The sequence below is a fragment of the Ammospiza nelsoni genome, chromosome 5, assembly GCF_027579445.1.
Source record: "Ammospiza nelsoni isolate bAmmNel1 chromosome 5, bAmmNel1.pri, whole genome shotgun sequence".
NCBI lineage: Eukaryota > Metazoa > Chordata > Aves > Passeriformes > Passerellidae > Ammospiza > Ammospiza nelsoni.
The window spans coordinates 67819396-67838922 of record NC_080637.1 but is presented as its reverse complement, the minus strand read 5'-3'; the positions used below and the strand labels follow the sequence as shown (position 1 = coordinate 67838922).

Below are 19527 nucleotides of genomic sequence, written 5' to 3'. Positions count from 1 at the left end.
AAGGTTTTCTTCTTGTTCAATTTCCCTGTGTAGTAAGTCATAGGTGACATTCCAAAGCTGGCATTGTGGTGACAAAAGCTGTGCCTAACTCCTGAAAATTGTGTGTACAGTTGAATTGTATGATGTTAAAGAAACTCCAAGGGGGGAGGTGCAGTACTGTGGTAATTAGCAACTTGTTTTTCCATGAAGGTATCACTGAGGCTGTGGTTTGCTGCTGCTGTTCCCACATAACTTTGAAGGAATCTTGTCATATTCTTGCAGTAACTTTTAGAAATGTTGATGGATCCTCATTAGAATTGTACTTTGCAAAATGCTTACTCTATTGAGTAGACATCTCATTTGAGTCAACCTGGAGCATATTATTGCATGGTTTGTTTCTGTTGACAGCACTTGATCCCAATTATTTTCTACTGGTGGGAAGTAGGAGGTAGCATTGCAGGCGCATCAGAGTTTGGCTGCAGCCTGCACATCAAAGAACCAGCATTTCCCAGGCATGTGCCAGTGCTGTGCTGCTTAAAGGTCACTGTTTGTTCAAGCTTTGAAGTGTGATACTGTGCATGGTGCCTTTGGAGAAAACACAAACATTTAGTGGAAAGAATGGATATTTTTAAACTTGTATTATTAACTGTGTTTCATGTAGGTAAAGTTAGGCATGTTAGCACAGATGTGCAAGGTGGGTTTTAAGACCTAGCAGTGCTGTTTGCTTCTTATGCCTGTAAGCATTGCCTGTCTGTCTGTCTGTCACTGCTGCTTTCTCATGTAGCTTGACGCTCTGCAATAACATTATCTGGAAAGGAATTTAAAAGTGGTATGTGCTCATCTTTGTCTCTGAATTCAGTTTTATTGATCCCTAGGCTGTTTGGGATTTCCCATCTAAATCTGCTCAACTTGCCTCTCTTATCACAAAACTTGTGTTTCAGAAAGCCGATGATCCTGCAGTGTAAATTTTGAGATTTATTGTTTTCCTTGGTACATAAAAATGCATCTTGTTTGGGACAAAAAAGATGGAAGAGAGAACACCATCATCAAGCCACGGCCTAAATTGCCATTATATTAAATTCCTTTAACTAGCAGTTCTTGGTTTTGAAATGAAATTTTAAGAAATTAAATACTCCCATGTGTGTGTATGCACAAGGAACTAAAGGCACCAGATCTCACCTTTGCTCATTTGCCAGTAACATAAGGAACATTTTCTAAAAGGAAAAACATCCATGGCTCTTACTTGATGTAAAGAATTTGTGCTGTGTATGTACAAGTAACACATTGCTACTGAAGGTACAGCAGATGTGCTCTCATCCAAACTTGTGTGTGTGTAGGTGTATTTTTTGACTTCTTTTTTTTCCTATTTTTTGCTCCTATTTTTTGTTTTTGATGGTTCTTCCTTCTGGAAGCAAGCAGGAGATTTAAGTGAGCATAGCTTATCTGGCTCAGTGTGAGAAACAGAAAATACCTCAGTCAAACACTTGATAAATGAATATGAAATATTCTGTTTCACAGAATATGAAATTAGCGCCCAGTTGTTACTGTTTTGTTATACCCATGCTGAAAACACCAGGTTTACTCTGCAATTCATGTTAGCACATTAAATTTTTTGATGAAGCAAACATCCCTAGTTTTTGTAAATTTTTATATATTTCTTGCATGAAACATTGTTAGTATTGTTGAGATGCCTATTAAATTTAACTTTTGGGGTTTTTTAGGTGTATGACTTGGATGGCATTTCCTTGATTCTGGACAATTGCAGCATTGATGACAACAATCCTTGTATCCTTTACAAAATAATTCTGTTTATTGAATATGACTCATAAGAAAAGGTGTGGGGGTTTCATGGATTTGTGCCAGCATTGCTTTCACAGAGTATCTAAGTGGAACTGGCCTCTTGAGCTTCTAGGTTATATTTAAATGATTCAGAAGTGAACAAGGGCACAAATAGACTTCCATGAACTGTATTCTGAGTAAGCTAACTGTGGTTACATTCCATTTCCTAAAATAATAAATATTACTGGTTTGCAGATGCCTATTCAAGGAGCTGTGTCAGAAATCTGAATTCAGACTCTGGTCATTGTATCAGATTTTAGAGCTTTTGCTTCCACTGAAATCTGTTCAGGAAACTGAAATAAGTACCTCATCAATTCTCTACACATGTTAAATCAGATTGGGGAGCTTATTCTAAGCACAAAGACAAGGCTAGGAAGCTGTTACGAAAATCTGTATAGTTGAGAAAATAAATTATGCAAATTACTGAAATGTTGGGGAGATTTTAATGTAAATGCCATTGTGCTTCATATTACAGATTTTTTTCCAGGAATTTAATAGCTGAAACTTTCAAATATAGATTGCTATTACAGGGAAGTAATCTTATATTGAAGATAAGTAGTTCTTAAGCAGAGTTAACCATCTCTTCAAGTAATTCAAGTGTGTTCAGTGACTGAGCTGTGATTTTGTGTTATCTAATCATTAGCTCTTTGCAAGTTTCTGATAATTGCATCTGGAAATCAAATGTCTTTCCTGTACATAGTCATGTCAGCTTTTTTATACTGAACACATGAAATAGGTTTTCAAATGATTATGTAAGAAAAAGCACATTCTCTTTAACAAAACGAGTAGTGAAAATGTTTCATATTCTCCCAGTTGTCTCCTGCAGAACAACGTGTACATATAAATAAATCCTAAAATGATGAAACAATGTTGATGATAGCACAATGTTAACAAACTGGGTGGAGGAACAATGGGGTGGTAAGTATCCTCTGAGTTATTCAATTTGATGCTTTATATCCACAAGTTTTATATCTTCAGCATTCCTGCAGTTTGAGACCTGACAGTGCACTGAGTGGCAGAATTTTATTTCCATGGTCCAAATCTGGTAATGGGCACTGCTGGATGTGGTGGGATGGGCAGGGAAATTTACCTTTCCCTAAGTGGAAAAGCAGCCCTGATTAAACCTGGTAAGGAGTTTTTGTCCCAGGTGACTCTTCTTTGCTGGAAAGCACAGCTGTGCAACCACTTCTAGGATTAATCCTTCATTTTAGCTGTACTAGAAGAGGATAAAGTTTGAGACTCTCAAAGGGTAGACTTGTAGTTTATGGTCTCTAATGAAAGGAAAATAAAATACCAAGAGAGTCTTTACTGTGTTTTCAGCAAAGTGGAACTTCTTGCACCTTTTGATACAGGCTGACATTTTATGGTATAGCCATAAACTTACTAGAAGATAAAACTTTGTTTACTTGCTTTTTAAAAACATAATAACACCTCTTAATGTGAGCTTTCACCAGTGATCCATAACATACAGCATTGGGGGATATGGAAAAGTGAGTAGCACATGGGCACAGGGAGGACTGGCCTGCTGTGACAGAGCTTGTGCATCAACTTCTGTATTTTCTGGATTGCAGCTCCTGGTGATGCCGTAAGTTTTAGCTTTCATATTTTTTAGATTTGTACTGCCTTAGTGTGTGACTCTGAACTTTATATAGTGTTAGCAAGTTCTCTTCACAGGGTAGTCAGACAAAACAATCCTTTTGCAGCCTGAGAACCAAGGAAAACAATTACAGCTTTAGAGTCAAGAAGTGTAAAGAATGGCAAATTGAGGAGAACAGTCTGGGTGGATGGGACTTCATTACCTGAAGCTGCAGTTGGACAATTGACCCCAATATGTAAATGGATCAAAACTTAGAAAAGTGTGAGAACTCGTGACTGCTCATCCATCTTGGGTCCATCTTGGGCAGAGCCACAACCAGGCTCTTGTTCCAGCCAAGGTGAAGGCCTTTGAAGGTCTTCTAATAAATATCTGCTTTATTCCTTTAACTCTATCTAGCTTCTGTTCCAGGTCAGCCTCTTTAGACATCACTGACTATGGCTCTGTTTATTGTTTTGACCTCTTGCTCTTCCAGGTGCTCTTGTCCTGCATGAAGTTAATGCTCCCCTGCTTCTCCCCTGCCTCTAGCATTCCTCATCTGCTGCCTTCCCAGCAGGTCACACACAGGAAACAGAGGACAAGTTTGCAGTTCAGATCTGTCTCTACTTTCATCTGCTTTGCAGTATGTTCTGCTGCTTCTGGACGCCTGATGCCTGAATTCATTGCATAATGTTTCTCTGAAGAGATTTAGACAGTTTCTTTGCACTCTCTGTGTGCTCCAGTCCTGCCTGGCACAAATCCCAGAATCGCTGAATGGGTGAGGCTGGAAGGAGCCACAGTGGCTCATCTGCAGTTTCCCAAGGAGGGGTGGAAAGCTGCAGGAAAGAGCTCAGCATAGCTCTTCACACATGGCTCCTTCAGGAAGTCATGTCCCGAAAGTTCATTTTGCATTCTTATTCCTAGTGCCTGTTTTTGTGGTTGCAGGCTGTGTTACTTGGATTTCTCCTTGGATAAAGCTGACTGGAAAGAGTCTCACCTGAATCCTTTGATATAATAATTTCTTCAGTTTCTTACTAAGTCTTGGTAGATGCACATTTTTGTTGAATTTGCTTTGGAGTCACCCAAGCTCTACAGTAAAGATGTTATGTTTTCTCCATTTTACTAGAAAAGTTCTGCCTTCAAATTACGCATACAAGATTTCTCACCAAAAAATATAACTTGTGCTAAAAGCAGTAAGATATTTTTCTGGATGGAAAAAAATAATTTCCCTAAAGTGTGCAATTTATCAGGGGATGTTGGACTGCCATGGTAGATGTTAAAGGAGCTCTTTATTACATTTGAGAGGAAAAATTCTTTGATAAATCTTTTTATTTGTAGCGTATGGAAGTATACTGAAAGAGGAAATGGGTCTTCTCTTATCCTAAATTAAATTCCTTTGTAAACCTGTCATTACCTTAAAATTGCTTTCTTTGAGATCCTGAACAGTTCTTTAATGTGCACAGAAATACCAGGGAGTTTGTAGCTTACAAAGTTCAACTGACATGTTTGCATTGCTGTAATTAATTGTTTAAATTCATCTTTCAGTCTGAGTTTGGGAGAACTGTTATATTATCTGATTATATCTCAAGACCTGTGACTTCTACACTTACACTAGCAAACACGTTTTTCCTTCAGGATATTTCATGAGTAAAAACAAACAAACCACCACTCTCGTGGTTCCAGACAAGAAGATTATTATGGACAGTTAAAAACAAATTTACTGTAGCTCTGTAATTATTTGAATTGGTGTTTTAATTTTCCAGCTACTACAACTGTGCATGTAAATGCAACAGAGAGATGCTGAAGGATGCCAGGTTTTCTGTGGCTCTTAGATTTTCAGCACAGGACAAAGGGTGAACAGAGTGAGTCTAGGGAGAAGCAGTTCATTAAGAGTTAAAACTTCAAAGAAGGTTTAATACCACTTTTTCTATACCTGGTAAATCTTCCGTGGGTTGGCTGTGTCCTAGTCATAACTCTGCTTCTGTTTCAAAGGAAAACTGGGTGTTTCAAAATGCAAGCAGAATTATTTGCCTTTAGATTAAGGAGAGATTCCTGTATGAGCTAATCTTTATTTTTGAAAATTCAGTTTCTTGTTCTGCTTCTGAAAAGTGGGAACATCGTGCTTTACCTTTGTAACCTGTGCTTAAAAACAAATAAATTCAACCTGCTAAAGGATAGCAGAGTGGGTTGGAGATGCCTATCTGGGTAATACCAGTAAAAAATTTACTCCAAATCCTGCTTTTCAGGTTACTTGTGTTGAAAAGGTGTTCTAAATTCAAATCTCTCCTGTTTTGCCCTCTGAATCATCATCTTCCTCATCTCTGACTGGCTCTATCATCAGACAAGAGCCCTTCCTTTTGTTCTTGCTTTTACCTCATCCTAAGCTCTTCCTGCTCCTTCCAGCTTCATTTCTGCCCTTTCACAGGTTCCATTTCCTTAAGGTAAACATGAGCAGGGGGGTCAGCCTGTTCTGATCAAAATACGTTTGACCCCAATCACTCAAAAAAAAGTTGCTTATGAGAGGCTTTAAATAAACTGACCTGTTTGTTATTGAAGACTTTGCAGTTTACCTTAACTAAGCTGCTTCATTTTTCACTGCTTCCTAACATTTGTGCTCATGAGTAACACACACAGATGTGCCTTTTTTTGCTTTTCAGTGTCTGTCCATAGAAATATTTATTACTATTTTGGGGGAAAAATGTTATCCAGAGTACTGCAATATAATAGCTGTTAGTTAGTGGTAAAACTTGAAAGTCAGAAGTGAACTGCAGTTTTGAAGATTGAATATTCTTGTTTTTTCAGGCTGCTTGCCAATATTACCCTTTTGAGGTTCTTATAGGTGTCTCAATAAATTGATTTTTTGAATGTCTGGATTTAATCAGAATGACCTTATGTAAGTATCTATTTTATATAAACTGTTAATTAACACAGTTTTCTGTTAGGCAAGAAATCAGTTGTACAGGAAGAAAATGTATCCTGCTATGAGGATATATATTAATATCTATGTGTGTGTATATATATATATATATATACATATGTATGTTATATATGTGTTATATAGGAGTAAAAATTTTCATCATTTTTGAAAGGAAAAGCTTGATATGGGAAGGAAAAGGTTGATATGGATGAAAATGTAGAAAGAGTAAGTTAATTTCCAGATACTCCTTCCAAAACTGCTTCTATTATATTCAGTCATCTGAGAGGGAGATTGAAAATACTTTTGACTTTATGGCAGCAGCAAGTATAATTGTGGTTCATGAAGCTGGCTAAAGCTGGAGGAAATCAAGTTGCTATGGTCTACAACAATGGCAGTTTGTTTTTTGCAAGGTGCCAGCAAGGACTTTTGGGGGAGCTGACAGACATTTTTATCTAAGTTGCAGAGTGCAACCTTAAACAGACCACATGCTGTAAAACAGCCTCACCACTGAATGGGAGCCAGCAGAAAGCAAAAATAGGAGAGTGAGTTGACTTTTTGGAGTGAGCCATTACAGAGCTGAGTGTTTTCATGCACATGTGATATCCCATGTGTGTTGCTGAGAAAATACAGCACAATGTCACTTCAGCAATGGTTGCCTTTCTTTGGAAAGCTCATTTCAGGCACTGACTGTGCATTATTAAGAAGTTTGATGTGACCTATTTGATTCTGTATTTTTATAAGCATACATAAAATCATGTTATTATATGGTCACTGTAAAGGACCCACTGGTGAGAACTGTAATGGTCTCCTCATGCCCACTCAAGTTCTGCCCACTTGAACAGAACTTCCTCCCAACCCAGGAAATGGAATTATCATTTTCCTCCTCACAGTGACACTTGCTTTGCTGCACAATTTGAAGGCTACCTAGTAAAAGGGAGAGTGCATTCTTTGGTAGAGATAATAATTTTGCATTATTGTTGGTTGCTCTGTGTCATCCAGGGATGAGAGAGAGTGCTGCAAACATCTTACTTTCTATCAACCAGTACTGAATGTGTCACTGTGAGTTAACCAGCAGTGTTGAGGTCAGCAGTGGAAGAATGGGACTTGTCAGGATGGGTTAAGAACATAAATTGGTTGGCTTGAACCCTTCATTGACAGAGCCAAATGCAAAATAAAATAACAGCTGAGTGGAAGCCAGCTCTACCTCTTCTCACTGGCACAGGTTGCCCAGAGAAGCTGTGGCTGCCCCATCCCTGGAAGTGTCCAAGGCCAGGTTGTAGAAGGCTTGCAGCAGCCTGGGATAGTGGAAGGTGTCCCTTCCCATGGAATTAGATGAGTTTGGAACTAAAAGTGGAGCTGGTTTGCAACTCAATGAGCTTTAAGGTCCCTGTGATTCTATTCTGTGATTCCACCATAGGTAGAACTAGGAAACCAAGAAGTTGCTGTATTTCCATGCCCCAGTTCAGACCAATTCCATTCCTGTGTGCTGAGAATTGTTTTTAAAGAGAGTGGAATTGTTTTTAAAGAGTGGAGAGAGTGAAAGATTCCTGCCTGGTGACATATGCACAAACCTGAGCTCTGTCTTAGTGTAATTTTAAGGTACAGGGAAGAACTGGTCAGACCAGAAGCTGGAACAGGTACAAGTGTGGTTATTCATTGAGCAAGAACAGCCTGAGAGGGGCTTATTTCTTTCACCTTATTCAGTAGATGAACTCCTGCCCTGTTCTGCAAGCTGCTGTGAATTCTTTGTAGCTGTATTTTGTCAGTGGCTCAGGGAGACCAGGGGCCTGTAGGGTTTAGGAGGGAATCCCTCAATGTTGTTTCAGGGTGGGGCTTTAGCAGGCTGTTTTCTGAAGTGATTCCCAAGAGGCTTCAGCCAAGCAGCTATTTCCAAACCCCATGTGTGGTTGTACTTGGGAAGGTCACCTGCCTACCAGTGCCTGCTGCTGTCACTCTCTATCAGGGCTATTTTTTACACTCTTGAAAGAAACATCACCGGATTATCCAGTCTTTTCTTACATCAGCATTAATTGACCAAAGAGATCTCTATTCCAAGTTGATTTTTCAGTATATTGCCTAAAGTGTCCTGAGTGGGATTATTAAAAAGCTCCACAGGGAGAGGAGCTGAGTGCTGCTCCTGTTGGAAGGGGCACAGGAGGATTTAAACCTTGTTTTAAATCCCACTAAACATTGGCTGCACATCCCAAGAGTTGGGATAACATAGATTCCATGTCTTATCTCATGGTTTATCTTTTCTGGATGCTGCAAACTCTTCAGGGCAAAACTCAGTTAAAGGTAGAGAACCAAGGGAAAGACCTACCACATTAAGCATATTTGGTAGATCTAAATTCTGACACAAGGACTGTAATTCTCAAGTATTTATTGCTAGAAAATGTTTATTTTAAAATGGAAACAAATGTACCAGATTTTCTTGTGAAATGCATTACATTACTAATTCTTCCACAGTGTCTTTCACACTGTTGCCCAGGAAAACTTTTCTCCTGTCAAATGTAACATTCTCCTCAAATGAAAAATACTTCAGACCACAGAAAGAATGCAGTGTGCAGTACAGAAATATATACTCTGAGAAATTAAGGGACTTAACCTTTTTTGTCTTCCAGAAATGACCACAGATCACACTTCGTGTTTTATCATTTAACAAAGTTACAATTTCTAAAGATATATTTCAGTTTGCTGATTGTGTAATTCCTAAAATTATACAATTTTTAGAGCACCTCCAGGATGATTAAAATACTGAAAATAGTTTAAAAATATTGAACTTCGGAGTTTGGGGGTGGGGAGTGGTGTTAGTAATTTCCTTGAGAGTTTATGAAATACTAACACAAATTTGTGTTTGTGAATATGTGAGATGTAATATGAATCTATTCTTCAGTATCTCCTTTCTACCCAGCTATCACTGTTAAGATACATGTGATGTACAGGGTCTCTCTTAAAGCTGAAGGAAATCAGACAGAGCTATACAGAATGTTAGAAGGCTCTTTCAAATGTTACATTCTAATATTTCTAATCCCTTGTGAGGAGTAATCTCTGTAGGCACCAACTCATGCATGTAAAAGTAAGGAATTAAAGTTAATAAGTCTATCTCTAAACCAAATATTGTCATATTTGTCCTCTTCTCTAATCCTCTTGGTGGATTTAAATCCGTGACAGGCTTGAATTCTTGAAAAAAACCAGGTCTTTAGTTATCAGGAGCACCTAAAAAAAAAAATCACTGCTTTTATAGCTCAAACAGCTTCCTTGATTTTTCTGTACACTTACTTTTGAAAAATTCCCCTCTGGGCTGAGATGGAGCACTAGAAATTTGAGACCCAAAGATTTTTGGTTTTTTTAAGTAAAGCTAGGAGTGGTTCAGAAATATTGTTGAGAATGGAATGCCTTCTACAACCACCTTATCATATTTCAGTCTGTCTTCTTGGCATTTTTTCTTGTGCATACCTCCAAAGAATATTTGGATGTCATCTGGCCAATGCTTCAAATAATATTTTTATTCTGGCATTTTTCTGTTGCCCCATTTTTCATCACTGTAATTAGAACAGTTTTATCTTCAGCTGGTGAATGTGTTCTCCTATGTAGCTCCTTCCTGAGCCTTAAATTGTTTCCTCTCACTTCCTCAGATCTTTGGTTAAAATTTGTTCTTTAGATTTGCTAATGGTTTTTAAAACCTTTCCTTCCTCACTCAGATATATTTGCAGGCCTTTCCACTTGTGGATTTGTTCCTTTCTTCTGGAGTGTGGAGATTTCCTCAAGGAGGTGCAGCCATTCCCTGAAATTGTAGACAGGATTGTGGCTAATGGCTGTTTTGCTAAACAAATAGCTGGTTATAATTTAGCTGCATCTTTCAAAACACCCACTTATTTAATGGTTGTTATTTTTGGATGCACACTGGGCATCATTTGGTGTCTGTGACCATGGAACTGGAGTTTCATTTACTTTCAGTGTTATGATTATTTGTCATAAAGTGACATTTGAAATGGCCATGAGCAGCAGGAGGGAAGGTATGCCACATAAGTTACTCAGAGACCTTGAATTAATAAAATACACATGTACTGTGCTGAAAGATAAGGTGGCATAAAATCCTTGTTGGCTCTGTATAAATGAATGAATCTCTGGCATTTCTAAACAGAGAAAGAGCTTCAGTCCAAATTGTGTCAGCTCAACTCATCATCTGTCTGAGAGTGGTGAATTATAATTAGCTTAACCACATCTCGGGCATGAATTAGATTGGCTTTTTAAGTGCAGTGCCAATTTTCTGAAAGTTTTATTTGACTCCTGTAATTGCCATTTTAAAGCATTTTGGAAAAGGTATTTATTTCTGCACATAAATACACATGAATGTATTTCTGTGTAAAGGTGGAGCCTTTTTCTTTCCATGTCCCAGGAAATTTAACAGGACTACAGCCTGCCTGATGGTCAGTTTGTGAACAATTACCATCCCCCTGTGCTTCATTGCTCCACATCTCAGTGTTTGTGGTAGGTTTTAATAGTAATTTGATGCATGAGTTTCAACTTAATGAAATGTTGCATTTTTTTTTCTGTACTTGGGAAGAGAAGATAAGTTAAAGCATTTTTAAGTCAGGTAACAGCAGTTGAAGCTTTTTTGACATACCAGCCTGCTAACTGTGGTACCTCTTACAGATAGCTAATAGATTTAGTTTTGAACTCTTAAAATTGAATTATTATAAAAGAAGGGATTGAAAGAACTGAGTATTCTTAACTGTGAAGTACTAGCTTGAGATCGATCAAGAGTGTGATTTTTTCTGTTTTAAAACCAGATGATTTGTAGTTGCTCATAAATTATGGGTTTCTATTAAAAATGTAAGTCATAATTTAAAAAAAAATTGGCAGCCTAAGCAGCAAAAAATGGATGTGTCATATTCTTGGTTTCAAGCTAGTATTACAAGTCTGAGTATAGGGAAAAGGAAAACAAGCTGGAGGTTATGGCTTAATTTTTTTTTTAAAGTTCTGTAAGTTTTGGCATAAAAGACATTATAATAAAAATAGCCTGACAGAGCTAAACATGTCCTATGGCTTTTGTAGCTCTGATGTGCTGGACCCAAATTTTTTGTTCAAGTTCATAGTATGCTAAGATGTCCTAGCATTGGGTTTTGAGTCCCACAGAACATGAAAGGCTGCACATAAAATATAGATTAAATGTTTAGTTGGCTGGCATTAAAAGCTAATATCAATCTGGGTGCATAATACTGCTCAGAACTGTTAACCCAGAAATACCAATGACCTAGGGAGAAAAATTCCTTTATGGCTCTAGTTAAGAAACGTCCCAGTAAATTTCAAATTTGTGAAGTAGTAAACCTCATTTAAGGAATATAGGGTGCCATTTGGCTGGACATCAGTGACATGAGGATGTAGCTAAAAATGGGGAAGCCTTTTAACTCAAATGAGCCTCATGGTCTGCCCTGGCTGTCAGTACTGGACAGTGCTGGAAAGGTGTGAAAATGTGAGAGGCTGGAGAGCTTGGACTCTACTTCTGGGAGCATAGTAAATATTACATCTACATATATATTAATAATTATCTATTAGATATACAGCAACTGGATATTGTGAGATGTTGTTCTGAACTACTCACAACCAAAGGGCCAGGAAACTGTTCTGTTCCTGTAATCTTCCACACAGCAAATTTTGGCAGATTTTATTACTTATCTGATGCCTGTCCTGAAAAACGTAAATTGAGGGAAGAGACACAAAAATTATGCAAAACTTGGAATAGTTCTCTTGGTTTCTTTCTTTATTTAGTTCATGCAAAATCACCAAATACTAGTTATGATCTGGGAAATTTTTATTTTAATCTATGCTGAAAAGCTGTGTTTGGAAACAATTCTAAACAAATCTAAGCCAGAAATAAATCACAGGCTGTAGTGAGTGAGATATTTACCCACTAGGAAAGTTTATTTAGGGACACAGTGAAATCTTCCAGTTCAACACTGAAAGTATTTCCGAGAAAAGGCCCAAAAGCATCTTTTGCACAAAACAGAATTAACAGGCTTGATTTCAAGAGGAATGACCTTTGGTCTTCTGTGTTTATGCAGAAGTGTTGGGCAAAAGAGGTTTAGTTGTCCATTCTGGTCTTCAAAATATATTTGTTGGGCATAGATACTTAAATGGATGAATTGTCACTGGAAGTCATACATGAGGCTTAATGTGTCTGTGTTATGTTTAATGTGTCTGGTTATAGAGAAGGTGTAAGTCCCATTTTAAAGCAGCCTGTGTCCCACCAGGCACACTTTAAGAAATGGATTCATCATTGCAGACCATGGGTAGACTGCTCAGAGAGTGAGATAAATGCAAGTAGCCAGAAGGAAGATGTTTGCAAGAGGAACTGGAATTTCCACTACTGGCATGGGAGGATAGTGAAGGCTACAGAACTGGAAAAATTACCTCATGTACAATTATTTTGTGCTGTTGTCTGTAGGCTGTGATTTACAGAGAATATTGCCTTAGCATTGAAGTGTTTCAGTGCCTTTAGACCAAATGGTTTTGCCCATTTGTCTGTTCTGACATGGTGAAGGTTGAAACCTCTGCCAAAGCCGTGTTCTGCAGGGTGCAATTCAAGCTGCAAACCCCAGTTCAGATTTTTGGGGATGGGCTTTCTGTCTTTCCTGTAATATTTTGTGGAAGCAGCTTCCTCAGGGGAGGGCAGCAGGTGAGGAGTGGAAGGGCTGCAGGCTCCTCACGGCACTCGTGCTGTCATGGGGACGGGGATGGGCTTTCTGTCTTTGTTGGGATATTTTGTGGGAGCAGCTTCCTCAGGGGAGGGCAGCAGGTGAGGAGTGGAAGGGCTGCAGGCTCCTCACGGCACTCGTGCTGTCATGGGGACGGGGATGGGCTTTCTGTCTTTGCTGGGATATTTTGTGGGAGCAGCTTCCTCAGGGGAGGGCAGCAGGTGAGGAGTGGAAGGGCTGCAGGCTCCTCACGGCACTCGTGCTGTCATGGGGACGGGGATGGGCTTTCTGTCTTTGCTGGGATATTTTGTGGGAGCAGCTTCCTCAGGGGAGGGCAGCAGGTGAAAGTGGAAGGGCTGCAGGCTCCTCACGGCACTCGTGCTGTCCGGTGAGGCTTTGCTGCCACGCTGTGGTGGAGCTGGGGCCTTGTTTGGCACTGCATGGTCCAACCCTCGGGCTGATCCTTGGGCCAGGTGAGAGTTGCCTGTGGCAGAAACATCTGCTTTCACTTCCCCAGTGCTGCAAATCTTATCCCTGAAGTGTTTGATCAGGAGTAAATTCCTCTGGCAGCATCCAGCAGTGCCTCTGTGTTTTGGAGGCTTCTGGACATCAGCTCTGCAAGAGCAAAGTCACAGAGAGCGGGGAGGAAGGGACACTCCCAGCTCAGACAGCGCTGCCCATTTCTAGCCTTTGAACCCAGAATGTGGTGACTGCAATCACAGGTGATAAGAACAGCTGTGGAATAAATGAAAATGCAGGCAACTGAAATAGTCTAGACTTTTTCTTTCCTACCTTCTAGGCAAAATATTATAAGTTTGTATAGGATAAATTCCTGATGTTTTCTGGTGCTGGTAATTCAAGTCAAGTATAAATAGAGTCTATAGCATTAATTCTAAAAATATAAATTAGCTTTTTGAAAATAAGTAAATAAATTGAGATATAAAGCATTTAATTCATTACATTTTCTGTTACTAGTTTTTTGGTAATGTATTAATCACAGGTAGAAGTCACATAAAAATATAGAGGAATTAAAAGGAATTGTTCTGATCTTATACAGCTTTTAGAACTTCATTAAACTACTAAAACCCCAGACAGTAAGAAACTTGTAGAGCTTTGTAAGCAGTTTGGCTCATGGTGAGGGGCCAAAGTCCTGACTGTCATCTATGCGTGGTCCATCACAGCTCCAAACTGTGACAAACAACTGTGGTAGTTGGCTAGAGACCTTTTTTAGTGGGGGTAGGAGTTGTCTTCAAGGTGCTGTGGAACAGAAGTGCTTGAAAGGACTGAAAGACCGGAAAGAAAAATTATTTATGTCTTTTCGGTGTGGTCCAGACAGGTCTGCAAGCGGAAGTGGTTCTAAGTGAAGCTTCAGTATTTCATTCCAGTTTGCAGAGGTTCTAGTGATGATTGGATTACTTGTTGAAGGCCAGAAAGAAATGTAATTATTGTACAATACAAATATTGTATTTTCATTACCTCTGTTTTTTAGTCATACAGTCTTGTTCCAGAATGTCTTAGAAAAACTGGTGGCTTTAAGAAAGGGATTACATGAGCAGCCCATTTGATGAGGGTTCCAACCTGTGAGTGCTGGCTTTCTTAATATCTTGTATCTCTTCCTGTATTTGATTAGAATGTAGTTGCTATTGAAATAATAAAAAATTTTATTTAAATGAGTTAGTGGGATTGGGCAAAGGATTCCCTCTTTTTTTGCATAAGACCTAATTACTCGTAAGGAAGAAAGTTCCTAAGTAATAATTTAGTTATGGAAAACTGACTGTAGTGCGGGAAACAGCCTAATTAAAAAAAAAAAAAAGTCCTTAGACTATGTAATAAATCAAACTCTCCACTAAGAACGTTATATTTAGAGATCCTTCAGGATTAATAACTATGAAGGGGATTTAGGAAAACAGATGTAGGTATTTCATTCTCCTTCAGTATCCTATATTAGTTAATGATAATAATTAACTTCTAAAACTTGCCTTTTTCAAGCAACATACTTCCAAGCTTACTTGTACATTGCTTTTTATCTACCTCATCGGCTTCCAACCTCATTAATAATTCTTTCTGTCCTCTGTCATCCATAGAATCCAAATTGCTTTATGGACAATTCTTTTGGGTCCTGGTGGCTACAGTGGGCTTGTCAGTAATGTTTAGTTCTAATTGGGCTAAGAATGAGAAGGTGGAACCCTCTCCCTGAGCAATGGTGTGTGTGTCCTCCTCTGCAGCAGTACTGGTTAGTGGTTCCTGGCAGGACATCCTTGTATTTTCACACCCCATTAAGTTTACAAACCAGTCCCTGTGCTCTTGCATTGACTCCAGCAACCTCTTGTAGCAGAATCCAAGTGAAAAGAACTGGGAGAATTGTGAAAAGTTCCCTTTGCAGTCAGGGACAAAACTTACACAGGAATTTAGTGGCACAGATTTTCGTGGCTTCCAGATAGTAATATTTTTCATCCTTAAGGAACAGTTTCCTCCACCTTTCTTCCTTTCTCTTTGTGTTTCCCTCTCCCTGACAGTCAAAGTTACAACCCAGAGGACGATTTTAAATTTTAAATTGTGGAATGAAGATGTTACTTGGGTATGGAAATAGGACAAGTTGATTTAGTCACAATAGCACAGGAATTCCAAAGCACACAGTACTGCAAGATTTTGGAAAAGTGTTGCTGTAAATGCACAGAAATGTTTGTTTTCAGTCCCTAAGCACAGATAGCCTGGTGATGAGGCTTCTGCAAAATAAAATTAATTGTTTTTTTCCTTTTGTATGTCCTCTTCTCTGTGACAGAATATCATAATCTTCACTTGCCTATAGTATTAATTTATTTGAGAGTGTAATATGCCCAGTTGGAAAAACCTAGACAAGTCTGTGCAATCAGATCTGCTGTGCTTGCTGTGTTGCTTCTCTTTGGTGCAGTTTCACAACAAACAGGCTCACGCTCATATTTTTAGTAACTATGGCAACTTTAGAAGCTCCCTTTCTAAAGCTGAGCCTACAATAAAGTGCCGAAAGTGTAGGTAGGATTAGAGACTCTCGAATGTGTTTAATTTTCTCTCAGTGTCTCTGTCTTTGGAGAGGAGCAAGAGGGTAATGTGAGTATTAGCTGGGGGCTGGCTTTAATCTCCACAGACACTCCAGTCTGCCAGGCTCTGCTCCCAGCTGTCCAAAGGCCTCATCCTTCCCCAGCCTGCAAACAAGGGGATGATGAATATTCATGGCTGTGGTCACAATGGAAAACCTACTCACAGAAAGGGGTTTCTGAAGGAGTGAAAATGTTATTGAAACCATTTTGCAGCTTCAGCTACAGTAGTCAGTAATGATAAATGCCACAATGGTGATAGAGTTCATAAGATAATGGAGATGTCTTAGATATTATGTAAGCATGAATGGATCTGGTAATAGGAAAAGAGCATTTGCCATGGGGTTTAGCAGCGGGTTTGTGTTGAAGGACATAAAGACTATAGTAGCAGGATCATTCTCAAGGCTAATATGCACAAAAGTTTTGGGAGTACTTTTTTTTTTTGTCTGTGTGGCACTTTGTGTGATTGAGAACTGTCAGTCTCTGAAAATTGCTGTTAATGTTATAAAAAATATGCTTTTATGCAGAAGCTGTATTTTAGGAACCTAACAAGGGAAGTCTGCTTCTCATCCAGGAGCCGAGCCAGGGAGGGTGGTAAGATGATTTTCACAGTCCCCTGGGAGAACTTGTTGTTACTTTTTGGCATTCATGACGTGCCCTAAATCAGACCTGGAAAAGACCTGGTGGGTGTCAGCCTTGGTTTATCTGCAGTTTTCAGCTTGCATGCTTTGCTGGTCTGAAATCTGTTCTCACCTTGGCACTAATGACTGACAGTCTGCACATATATGATTTTATTACCTCGGTATCTTGTTGTTTTATATAATCAAATGTAATCTTCAGTGCAAATACCAAGTTTATGTAGCTTAAATGTAGATTGGCACTTGTCTTTTTACTTAATTCTAGTAGTGATGCACTGACAGAAGAGAATATATTGATATTCTCTGTTGTGTTCACCTGTCAAGGCTTTGATGAGGTGCATAATTTGTTTTGGTCTTAATTTCTCTCTGTCATTACCTCACACTGGAATTTTTCTGAATAAAGAAGGTGTGCAGCATGCTTCCTGACAAAGTTCAGGTCTATCAGAAAAAGAAAAATAGCTCCATAGTAGTTAACACTTTATTATTTTTTATTTTCAAATCTGGACTTCTTGAATTTGAAAATAAATATAAACTGCTACAAAAAGGCTGTTTCACTGACACATGCCAATGCAGGGCTGTTCCCTTATGTTTATGTCCAAGCTGCTTTTCATCTAAACCCTTCTCTCTCTGTTGAGGTTGTGTAAGATTGTTTAAGTCCAGTTCCTCTCCTCTGTTGTTTTGTCTGAAGTTCTCCTCTGTCTGAGTTTCCCCCTCCTGTCACCCTGTGGCAAATGCCCACAAGAACATTTATCTCTGTGCTTAAGATGCTCCCCAACCCAAAAGACGTCAAGGAGATGAGTAAATTATGCATATTCTTCTAGTGGATGTGAAGCTACATGTAGTAAATAATTGGTGCCCTGCAGGCAAACCACTCATGGGATTCAGAAAGGCTTGGCTCCTGTGTGGGTAACTTGGGAAAGATTATATCATAACAACTTTTCAGCTGCAGAATTGGGACCAACATCTCTGACACTTCATAAAAGGAACACTGTAGTTCACTTGCAAGATGCCTGGCTGATAATCCTGGGAATTTAAATCCTTTGTCTACATCCCTGACATGTGCCTCAGTCCTGGCCTCAAGGGACCACCTTGGGAGGTGAATGAGTTGCAGCTTGTGCCCATTTAAACATCAGCAGGAGCTCCCTGCCAGTGATCATAGTGTCTGGTCTCCTGGCAAGTGTGTGAAAGCAGCCAGGCATAAAGGACTGAGTTTAGGTAATATTGGAAGTCAAAGAATTTTAAGTTTCTCTGATATTATTTGTGCTATTTTCAGATATTAACCTGGATAAGTTGTCTTTTTCTACATCTCTTGAACTTTTGCTGTGAAAATAATAATCATCTTTTCTGTGCAAGGTGTACAGCTTATTTTGTTTGTGCCTGGAAGTGTAGTGTTGAAGTGTTCAGATCATAAACAACTGACTTACTTTTTATTTAAACTCACTAGGAAGATCACTGGAACATTTCAATTGACTGTAATTTTGGTTTGAAAGAGTATGTCCTTTTAATTCCTGCAGTTAATTTGGTTGGGGGTTTTTGTTTGCTTGGGGTTTTGTTGGTTTGTTTTTTTTTTACTTAATATAAACTCTAGTAAATTTGTGTGAAGTTTAAGGGCAAACCTCTTTTAGAATTAAATTGCCTCATACGCAAGTATTTGCAGATTCAGTGTCAGCACTTTGTAAATGTCTTGTTCAAACCCTTGATTTCTACTGAGTTTAAGGGGGAGCGCTGGGGGAGGTGAGTGCAGTAGTAAATCAAAATAATCAATGTTTCATCTTTGAATAAATAGATGAATGCTCCTTGACTGTGGCCCGCAGTTGTGAGCCAGTGGGCCGTGTTTGCCATCCGGAACCTGGCGGAGCAGAACGAGCAGAACCAGGCGCTGATCGCGCAGATGGAGCACAAGGGGCTGGCGGACAGCTCTGCCCTCCAGAGCATGGGCCTGGAGATACAGCAGAGGGATGGCAAGTTAATCCTGCAGTCAACCAGGAAAAAGCCCTCCTGAGCAAAAATATCAGCAATAGACTGAGAGGGTATTTCTCTTGCAAAACATTTTCCCTTGCTCAGCAACCGTTTTTTTTTCAGTTTTAGTCCCAGTTTGTTCAAAATGTTGTGTTTGTTCTCAGAAAAGCTGCCAGATGATGTTTCTGCCTCCTTTTGCTGTAAATAAAAGGTCACCTGTGTGTTTTCTATGTACCTGAGTGAATCAGGTCCTTCTTGTCAGTTGGTTGGAATTTCATCACTTCCTTTTTCATCACTAGAAGAATGTCACACGTGCAGTATCGACTTGTCATAATTCCTTTTGCTGAACCTGGAGATAACTGTCATTTAAAAACTCTTCAAAGAAAGAGCTCCTTTGCAGGCTGCCTTCTCCATGTAAAAGATCTGTGCTGAGTCAGGGCTAAACAAGCAAAGTTAATAATTTTCAATAATGAATTTATATAAGCATCAAGAGAATGTTGGATGTACTTAAATATTTAGTAAATTAAACACAACATGGCTTTTGTCTATTTAAATTATTAGTAAACTGTCTTTTCTACCTTGATACCTATCAGTCTTCATGACAAGTGTATTAAAACCAAAGCTGAAGCTGTTGTGGCAACAGATGCTGCATTCCTTTGCACTGGGGCATGTCTCTGTTTTGGAGACTTGGGTGTTTGTTTGAATGTTATTTGTTCCTTTGGAGGGTAAGTCAGCCCACTTTCCTTTTATTTTGCGCTTCTCATGGGTTTTCTGAACTTTGGCAGACTGCTGAAGAGGTAGTTTCTCACTGTGATTAATTCTAGCAGTTTCTTTTCACCCCTCTGCCTTT

General features: G+C 39.1%; 1 protein-coding gene across 1 annotated transcript in view; it reads left to right on the top strand.

The window, feature by feature from the left end:
* Positions 1-18911, top strand: part of ATXN10 (ataxin 10) — a 75074-nt gene extending 56163 nt beyond the window's left edge. The window contains exons 10-11 of the mRNA XM_059472395.1: positions 1701-1764; positions 18533-18911. Of these exons, the coding sequence (XP_059328378.1) occupies positions 1701-1764; positions 18533-18720 (252 nt within the window). The 3' untranslated portion in view covers positions 18721-18911. The remainder of the gene's footprint in view (positions 1-1700; positions 1765-18532) is intronic.
* Positions 18912-19527: the final 616 nt, after the last annotated feature.